At 42.2% G+C, this 10,032-nt stretch overlaps 1 protein-coding gene across 1 annotated transcript; it reads left to right on the plus strand.

Annotated features, from left to right (window-relative positions):
- Positions 1-301: 301 nt before the first annotated feature.
- On the plus strand, positions 302-9,824 carry LOC136007074 (hyaluronidase-1-like). Its single transcript, XM_065665013.1, has 3 exons — positions 302-1,219; positions 8,284-8,373; positions 9,396-9,824. The coding sequence occupies exons 1-3, from the start codon at positions 302-304 to the stop codon at positions 9,822-9,824; spliced, it is 1,437 nt and encodes a 478-aa protein (XP_065521085.1).
- Positions 9,825-10,032: the final 208 nt, after the last annotated feature.

A 10,032-nucleotide genomic window follows, 5' to 3' on the forward strand; every position in this document is an offset into this window, starting at 1 on the left:
TGGGAGGTGTCTGGATGAGAGGGAAAGACATAAAAAAGCCGAGCATCAGAGCAGACTTCCAGACAGTGAAGTCTATCAAAGAGTCTTTGAAAGCATTTGATAACAGGTTTAATTCCTACAAGACTATAGTTTTGCACTTTTCTCTGTGCTGGGTATAATGCTAACATAAGCAAATCAAACCAAAAGACATCCCTTTGCCATCCTGTCTGCCTCCAGGGTGGCTACTGTCCTTCTAACATGTCTTGTTTGGTTTTTCTTTTCAAAGACACACCATAACAGTTTCCCAGAAAAGCCCCATGCCATGGATGCTTGGGTCAGATGGTTAGCAGTGTCAGTGCTGCTCACTATGGTTGATGCTCAGCTGCCAAAGCCAGCACGGGCCCCTCTGGTTCTGCACAAGCCTTTCATGGTTGTTTGGAACGCGCCGACCGAGCAGTGCAGGCTGCGATACAAGGTGGACCTGGATCTCAGTATTTTTGACATTGTATCCAACACCAATGAGACTCTGAGTGGATCCAATGTGACAATCTTCTATCACACGCATCTGGGATACTATCCCTATTACTCAGATAATGGAGATCCTGTCAATGGAGGGGTTCCCCAGAATGAAAGTCTTATCAAACACCTCAATAAAGCAAAGTCTGACATTGACTACTGCATACCCATGAAGAAATTCCAGGGACTTGCAGTCATTGACTGGGAAAACTGGAGGCCCCAGTGGGACAGGAACTGGGGCAACAAAAGCATATATAGAAATAAGTCTCTTGAGATGGTTAGGAGACGGCATCCTCAGTGGTCAGAGGACAGAATTAGGAAAGTGGCTAAAGAGGAATTTGAAGATGCTGGCAAGAGTTTTATGAACAGCACCATCCTTCTGGCTGAGCACATGAGACCAAACGGTTTGTGGGGTTACTACCTTTACCCAGACTGCTACAATTATGATTACAAAGAACACCCTCAAACATACACAGGGAAATGCCCAGCCATTGAGTCTGCACGCAATGACCTCCTGCTTTGGCTGTGGAAGGAAAGCACTGCTCTCTACCCTTCTATATACCTGGATTATATACTGAAGTCAAGCCCAAACGCACTAAAATTTGTTCACTATCGGGTTAAGGAGGCAATACGTGTTGCCTCAATGGCTAGAAAAGACTATGTTTTGCCTGTCTTTGTTTACTCCAGACCATTTTATGCCTATACTTTTCATGTTTTAACAGAGGTAAGCAGACAATTTTAGAAATGTAGAGAGTAGAAAAAGCCTCCTAGGAAAAATACTTGCTAAAATTTTTTCTTCTATAACAACACTTACTAATTTGTTTTTCACATTTAAGGTGGACCCTCTAAAAGGAAGTACTGTACAATCTCTACACCTTTCAAGAGTTAATACTGCAGTGCTTTGGTTTACTTATGTAGGATAACATCGTATATTTTTAATGAGGGTAATTTAGAAAGAAAGTACAAATGAACCGTTTCCTTAAGGAAGTAGTTCATTCCGATATTTTAATTCTTCGTGACAGCTTGTGAAATGAACTTGACAACTTTTCGTGACGTTTAAAACTAATTAGTGTAATGGAAAGATAAACTTTCATGAGAAAGGAGCCTCAGGGCTTTTTTGTTTATCTGAATGTAAATTCATTCAGTATAGAAATATACTGAATAGTATATTCAAGTATACTCAAGTAAAGTAGTCTGGCCTAGAGTTCCTAACTCCTGCATGGTGAGCATTGGCCATCTCACTTTTCAGAGGTACAACATGTTCAGATATCTTCATGATCCAGCATTTAGTGCTGACACTGCAGAGCTGATTTGATAAAGAAACCAAGTTTTTGAGTCATGCAGTGTTCCTTCAACCAATGATCAAGTGCAATAAATACACAGTGTTCACAACATTAATGGTAAAAATACATGCTTACAAACCCCAGACTTTCTGGATGTGTAATGATTGTGGCTCTGTCTGTTTATGCACATAATAGAGAGGCACGGATGCTTATTAATTTCTCTAGTAGTTGTCCCAAGTTCCAAAAGTTTTACTTTGATCTCTATCAATTCCCTAAGAGGGGAGGGAATCTGGGGCAGACTCCTTGACGGCTCAGGGCATCTGGAGGTGCTCCCTCCCTTTGGTTTATGGACAGCTGTGTGGGAGCTTGCTTCTGTGGCTGATAGAGACAAGTTCTTGACTCAAACCAGAACAGCCAGAGGGAGAGAAGAGGTAAGGAAAAAGCAAGTCAGTCCAGCAAACCCCAGGCTGCACATGGCTTCAGCCTGGAGCTGGGGAGGTGCAGGGGAGCCCTAGCAACCTGAGGAGTGTTTCAGGCTGCCCCCGGGAACCAAATGGTGCACAGAAGCAATCATGAATTTTGTCTGCCTCTTCTTGAGCAACTGGGAACTCTTTGGAGCTATTTTCTGTGTGATGTGGACACTGCTGGTCCTAACTAACTCAGGAAACATGGGATTTCAAATAGGCAAGGTTGCTGCTGAAGGCAAGGAGACACTGGGGTCAGTACAGGCAGGATTTCACCCAGAACACCTTCATTGAAGAACCTAGGCTGTGAAATAATTGAGCGCTCTTCAACTGCAGTCTGTAATAGTACATTTTTATAATACAATATAGTCCTTTGATTGATATAAAAATACTATAAATGTTACTGAGAGGTATAAAAAGTAATATGCTGTTACCAGTTATGCTCAAGTTCAAAATCTGCAGTAGTATAAAGTTATTGTTTTACCTAAAGCTATTTTCTGAACAGTACAGGAGTAATATGACATTCCTCTTACGTTATACTTTCTAACTCACTGGCCTGTTTTTCGATTGCACGTAGCCGTTTACTTTTGGATGCTTTAAAGATCACTTTTCAACTCTGCAGCCAAGGAAGATCCCTGAGTAGCCAGAGAATCGTCTTTGGGTTATACTCTACTACATATTTTCTAATAAGGACAGAACCCAGCTCTGCAGGCAGCCATGGGTCAGGGCTTGACGTGTCTCCAGGATATGTGTGAACAGCTTGGGGACTGCCAGGAACTTGCGGGGTTGCACATCAGAAAACTAAATAGGAATGATCGGAAAATAATGTTCTTGGTTTCCTTCATAGCCCTGAAGCCATCAAGGTCCTTTAAATATTGGTTCGTGTGTTCAGACTTTAGACTACACTGGAGCTTCTCATTTGATCTGTGACATGCCCACAAGTCATGCTCACAGACCTACAGACAAGGCATGAAAACTCTGAGCTCCAGCAATGATGTGCATGAATGTTGCACGGAAAGGAGACAGTGCAGTACAATAACATCCAGGCTAAATGGCCATATTAAAACTGGGATAGCAGGATAACAGATGCCTGAGCTCTGACGGGGACTGGGTCAGGAGAACCACTGTCCTGCTCCATCAAGTTCCACAAAGAGCTGTGGTATTCTGGTGCAACAGAAATAATTGCTGGCACATTCAAGCTTTGTGTATGACACATGGACACCATGTGAAATACATTGAATATCACAGTGGAAGAAAATAGAAAGAATGGTTGTGAGTCAAAGTCACAGAGGGAGAGACACTGGTCTACCAGACCTATAGAATGATGTAACACCCAGGTCCTAAACAGGTGCTGTAGCTATGTGTGCTGTACCTTTCGCGCTGCCTGCACCTGGAAATCAGGTGACTTGAGCATAAGGTGTCTGAGAAATACATTCTGCTTTTTTTCTTGGAAACAATTTATAAACTCTGAATTGGGATCCCAATCATTATGAAATACATAGAAGCAGTTTGCCATCTGTAGGGTATTTAAAAACTATCCGCCTTGACAATCCACTTAAGTGTGTGGGAGAGGGAAGATAACACAGTAACATCTGTGCTTCCTGAGTAGATGGCTGAAGTCATTAATAGAGCAGGATGACAACTAACAAATGATGAATAATGGATAACAGTTCTCTTGTTCACCTACAGATAGTATTCTCCTATTAACAGGTGTGAGTGTGTACAGAGGCCATTCCCTGCAACCGCAACAGGCTTGTGCTACCATTCCTGAATACAGAAAAAGCATGTCTGTAACTAAGGCTGGTCAAAATTTAAAGGAAAGATTACAGATTTATTTCTCTTTCCTCAGCATGCAACTAGAACTGACTGTCCTCCTTCCTCTCAGGCTCTAAAACTGAAATGCCTTAGCGCACCTCCTATTTTTTTACTGTCCAATGCGGTCAATTGGCTGATCAGAATATGGAGAAGCACTGGTAGAAACTAAAGCTTCTTCCTCCCTGCCAAATCAACTCTCTGCTTGGAGATAGTCCAGCATAATCTTGAGGATCTTTGGTTGTTGCACACTGCCCCCAAAAGCTTGAATGAGAATGAGCATCACAAGAGGCTTTGTTGACTTGGTTATCACTTGGAGAAATATCAGACACTTCAGTGGCAGCTGACCCGTAAATTTGCCTCCTCAGGACAGTCCTCTAACATGGATGGATGAGCATCTGGTACCAGGAGTGAAATAGGATTCTCCACCTAGAAAAATGCCAAGATGCTCATATTTAAAATGATATCTAACATCTTTTAAACTTGCATGTATTCTTCCATATGAAGTACTTCTTAATCTCAGACAGAAGAGCTGTGCCAATGAGCCCCCCACTAATGCCAAGCTGTGCTGTGTGGTAAGTGGTGCTAGGTTCAATCCCAAAATCAAGACTTCTGTGTCTGAGGCTGCTGGTAGAGCTCGTGTGCCTCACTTGGGGCTTCATAGAGGTACCTCCCTATCTCTGCTCCCACTCTTATCCATTATGAGAGGCACATAGCTTTCCTTTCCTAAAAATACCCAAATGTGGGTGAAACTTTCATTTTCTATCCCTGTCTGTGGCCGGGGAGGGGGGTGGTGGTGTCACCCTTTTGGGTGACTGCTGCCCACCTCTGGTGTGGGAGGTCTTGGCTCCGTTCTCTTCCCAGGCTCATCAGGATGAATCCAGCACCCAGTGTTAGACCCCAGGAAAGAGTTAAGGAATCACCAGACCAAAAGGAGCAAGTGTATGAGAGAGCAAAAATAAACAACGTGGTGTAAACTCCTGTTCATAGATTATTCAGGGAAAAGCCTTTCTGTGATAACAGCTTTTGAGATACCGAATGAGAGTCACTCATTCAGTAAAAGACATAACTAGATCTAGAAGTTACAGTCAGAAATCTTACTGCTTTCCTTTTGGGCAAGTTACCTAATTATTAAGCTGAATTCATCATAAGTTGTATTCAGGTTCCCACTTGTTTCTTTTGCTCTCCACTGAACCTGTACTGAATTGGAGTAAAGTTAAATGGTATCAGAAAAAGAAATGGCACCCCCCTGAACACCGTGTGTAACCTCACCATGAAAGTAACCCCTGATGGAGGGTTAGCTGGAGATGATGTACCTTTTATACATAGGGGAAGAAAGAAAAATTCAGCCCATGTCTTTCTAATTCTCTTTCCTCCTGGGGAGGACTCTTAGAACTCAGCCTTTGTCTTAAAGGATACAAAAAGTGGAAATGTATGGTGGAAGAAAAGTGTTTATACAAAGGCTCATACAGTTTCTGGTTTTCAGTGAGCTGCTGTTCTCGCCAGCATCCACACCTGTGTAGGTGCTACAAGAACCGTTTAAGCATCCCTAGGGGAATATGCATTCCGATCAATGCCAGATTTTGGCCTTAACCTGAAAACAGTGCTGAGTTTTTCAGCACTGGCGAGGAGGTGGTGATTCAAGGTGTGGGCTGAAAGTGGAAGCGTAGGTGCCTTGAAAGCTTCAGTTGTGAAATTAGCAGTGCCATTGGACTTCACACACCCAGAGGACTAGGTGAACTTCAAGGGTCATGCTCTTTTTGATTATTTTATATCCATATGAATTAGACATGAAGTGCTGAAATCTCTTTGTGGATCTCAGTCTAAACTATTTCTAAAAGTAACAAAAGAAAGAGGTGGAGCATGAAGGAATAAAAACTGGATTTATTGATTCCTGGTCAAACACCCTAACTCTTATAGCATATTACTTACTTACAAAATCTTTATTTGGGGCTTGCTCAGGTCTTAGCTCATACATCAGTGCTAAATATCTATTGATTATTTATTTTGTCTGTCTGAAAAGGTTTCATTAATTTGTTACTGAGATATGAACCAAGTTAGTGCTAAATCATTCAACCACCATGTGACTAATGTAGAATCACAGATCAGCCTTTGTATCTGGGTAATCTTCATAAAATGCTTTCGGGTGAGGAAAGCCTGAGAATCCTCATCACCAAGAGGTCAGGCTGTATTTCTCATTCTCTTACCATTTGATATTTTGATCCTTAATTCACATACTTGGTTTTTTTTAATTGATAAATTCCCATAGGAAAAACCCCTCACTATTTCCCACATGAAAGTAACACCTGCAGCCCTCACCACTACTCTTTTATAAAACTAACAGCAGACTGTATACTTCTAAGAGTAATGACATTCTCTAAAAATCAGCTTGGGTGATCAGCAGCAACATGAATTTCAGGCAAGGCTGACTATATCACTCTGAGCCCTACGCTAAGAGCCAGTAGAGAAGCTCTGCTTTTTCAGACTTCTGCAGGTTTTGCTGTACTGGTTTCTCCAACCTTTAGTCAAGGGTCAAGACCTTCTTTTTTATCTCTCAGGCCACAGATGCTTCAGGAATGTGGACTCCTTAACTATGCACTGGAAAATCAACAGACCCACTTACATAGTGAAATAAATTATTTATTAGTAATTAACAATAATAACATGCTTCTTCCACTCTGCCATTTTGCATTTCTGAGGTGCCACCACCATACTGTGATAATTTGTCTGTTCTTTTGGATTGTCTTCTCCTAAAAACAGGTGAAAAGACGATATCGAAGACCATCCGTATCTTTTTAAAGGAATTTGCTGTTTCTTCATCAAATACAGTAATATCTGTCATTACAAACACTGATCAGGAACTCCTTCGTTATCAGTTCTTGTCGACAGAAATGGTTTTGGATGTAATTGATCACACTCTGAAAACTGCTGGTGGAAGAAGATCCTTCCTCTATATTTTCCGAGACTTAATTGCATTTCTCTAGACACAACAGCCATGGTCTTGTGGAATGTCTTTAAGACACTTGTAAGGTGTGTTGCTAAGTTGTTGGCAAGGCACCAGTGACTCCTGTTCTACACAGTCTGTGTCCACTAAAGCTGTGTTACTGCTATCGCTACAACTCCACTGCTTAGAACAAGTGCAGAGGAGGGCCACGAGGATGATCAGGGGACTGGAGCACCTCCTGTATGAAGACAGGCTGAGGAAGTTGGGGCTGTTCAGCCTGGAGAAGAGAAGGCTGCTTGGAGACCTCATAGCAGCCTTCCAGTATCTGAAGGGGCCTATAGGGATGCTGGGGAGGGATTCTTTGTCAGGGACTGTAGTGACAGGACAAGGGGTAACGGGTTCAAACTTAAACAGGGGAAGTTTAGATTGGATATAAGGAGGAAATTCTTTCCTGTTAGGGTGGTGAGGCACTGGAATGGGTTGCTCAGGGAGGTTGTGAGTGCTCCATCCCTGGCGGTGTTCAAGGCCAGGTTGGATGAAGCCTTGTGTGGGATGGTTTAGTGTGAGGTGTCCCTGCCCATGGCAGGGGGGTTGGAACTAGATGATCTTGAGGTCCTTTCCAACCCTAACTATTCTATGATTCTATGATTCTATGATTCTATGATTCTATGATTCTATGATTCTATGATTCTATGATTCTATGATTTAGTGCAGCTCTAAAAGTGGACATGGTTAAGTCAGTGTGCAAGTATTGGCACTGTGTAGCACTGGGAGAGGCTTGTTTTTCAAATATGTGTTTCCTGGAATAATGGCATTCATGCTGGTAGTAACAGCAGCTCTGTAACTGTATTGGTATAGCTAAAGCAGCACAAGTTAGACTCCTGCCTAGAGCCTATCAACTGCAACTAGATGCTGTAAGGGTAATCCAAAGATGTGTGATCATACTTCTCATCATTTGTCAAAAATGGTGCCTATGTAGGTATGGTAATCATTCAAAAGCTGGTAGATAAAATAGATCATTCAATTCTTACTCCACCAGGTTTGTTGGAGGACCCCTTGTGAATAATTATTTACCAGTCACATTCATGAATGCAACCTATACAAACCTGTGGAGACACACAGAGGAGCTTGCTAAACTAAACAGTGATTTTATTGTGAAGAATATACCACAGGACCAATGTCTCGTGGGGTGGGGTGGGAACTGATACCCATACCCCAGTGCATTTTTACTTTTATTTTTAAATCTTTGGTTTTCTGATGTCTGGTTTTGGCCTCCTTTTTTCAGAGGGATCTGGTAAATACCATTGGTGAAAGTGCAGCTTTGGGAGCAGCTGGAGTTGTTCTCTGGGGCAGTATGCAATACGCCAGCTCAAAGGTAGGTCTGTATCAGTTTATTAGTATTTAGGAATCACCTCAATACCTCTTCCCTGCCACCATGCACTCCACAGCACCTACCTATCTTTATCAAAGTCATCAGCTGAGGATTATGGTTTAGTGCTACCTTCAGGTCTCATTAGTCCTATACTTTTGTCAGACTGAGAAATCCCATTGCTTCAGAAAACATTGCTTTGGGTAGGTCCTTTGTAGCATCATGGAATAACGAGTCCAGGTTAGAAGAAAGACATGTTTTGAAACAATAACATGCGAATATAAGCACAGTTTGTTTTACCTTGTTCTGTAAGGCCTAGATCCTCCTCCCAGGTTCTTTGAGCTTTCATAAATACTCCTTCTTGAAGTGATGGAGGTGGCAGGAGGCTGCACTGGGGTTCTGCAGGAGGAACGACAGACAAGCCCCTGCTTCTAAACCTGGGCTGGGCTTTGGTGCCTACTCCTCTTTTCATGCAGACTGCTCTCTTCCTGCTGGAGTCCCTGGAAAAGCACTGCTGACTTGGGCAGAAGAAGAGGAAAATAGGAACTGGGACTTTGTAGCTGTAATTGCAGCAACTTCTGTGCTGGTTTCTGAAAATGCTGTGGCTCCTTGTACACTGAAGGAGTTGGAGAGATCAGGACCAAAGTGGTGATTCAATATGTGCTTTAAAACCTATCGGTCCCAGGCACTGCTCCTTGTTAGCAATTACCAGAAATCTCTACTTAAGGAACTAGTTAGTCTCAGATTAACATACAAACTCTCTTTCTGCTTACTAGGACTCCTCCCTAGTCTAATATTGGATGTTTCTACCAAGTATCCAAGTAGACAAGGTAGTAAAGGTTAATGCTTTGTTAATCTTACCCACGGAAGTAAGCTTGTTTAAACTCCAGTACATAAATCCAATGAGATTTATCTCAACAGGTTACTTTAGCCAAGATCAGTTTTGTATTAGCATCTTCTTAGATATAATAAATTTGGACATAATGATAGCTACTGAGAAATGTGTCATGGTCTTTTATTATCTACAGGAGAGCTGTTCAACTGTGAAACAGTACATTGATGGACCCTTAGGACATTATGTTATTAATGTGACGGCAGCAGCCAAACTCTGTAGCAAAGTCCTTTGCAAGAAGAACGGAAGATGTATGCGCAAAAACAGTGAATCTTCTGCTTACCTCCATTTGTCACCCACTAATTTCAAGATCCAAGCCCGTCACTCAGAGAGAGGCCTCAAGTTCCAGGTGACTGGTGAACCCAGCCTGGAGAGTATTGAAGCCATGAGGCAGAGATTCATGTGCCAGTGTTACCAGGGCTGGACAGGAATATTTTGTGAATTGCCTGAACAAAGGCTAATGGAGCACTGGGTTCACATTGTGTTCAGTAGATCAAGAAAACAAAAGCCTTATGTCTTCCTCTTAGCAGTCATGCAGCTTATTCTGCTCTGTACCACACACTAGTCTTCTGAGGCAGTGCAAGGAAGTAAGAAATGGTGCCATGAAGAGTTCTGTTTATTAGCAAATTTTTATTGCATGGGGAAAAGTCATTGTTGATTAAACAGTTATTTGTTTTCTTCATCTGCCATTCCTGAAAGTGCTTCAGACATTAAGCATTTTGAAAGCAGCCCCCTCTTTTTTACTAGCTCCTTTACTTTTAACTCATGTTTTA

This window comes from Lathamus discolor, chromosome 1, assembly GCF_037157495.1.
Source record: "Lathamus discolor isolate bLatDis1 chromosome 1, bLatDis1.hap1, whole genome shotgun sequence".
NCBI classification, from domain to species: Eukaryota; Metazoa; Chordata; class Aves; order Psittaciformes; family Psittacidae; genus Lathamus; species Lathamus discolor.

Coding starts and splice junctions, on each gene's coding strand:
- LOC136007074 (XM_065665013.1), top strand. CDS start 302: ATGGATGCTTGGGTCAGATGGTTAGCAGTGTCAGTGCTGCTCACTATG. Junction 1,220..8,283: donor CTTTTCATGTTTTAACAGAG/GTAAGCAGACAA, acceptor TCCTTTTTTCAG/AGGGATCTGGTAAATACCAT. Junction 8,374..9,395: donor TGCAATACGCCAGCTCAAAG/GTAGGTCTGTAT, acceptor TATTATCTACAG/GAGAGCTGTTCAACTGTGAA.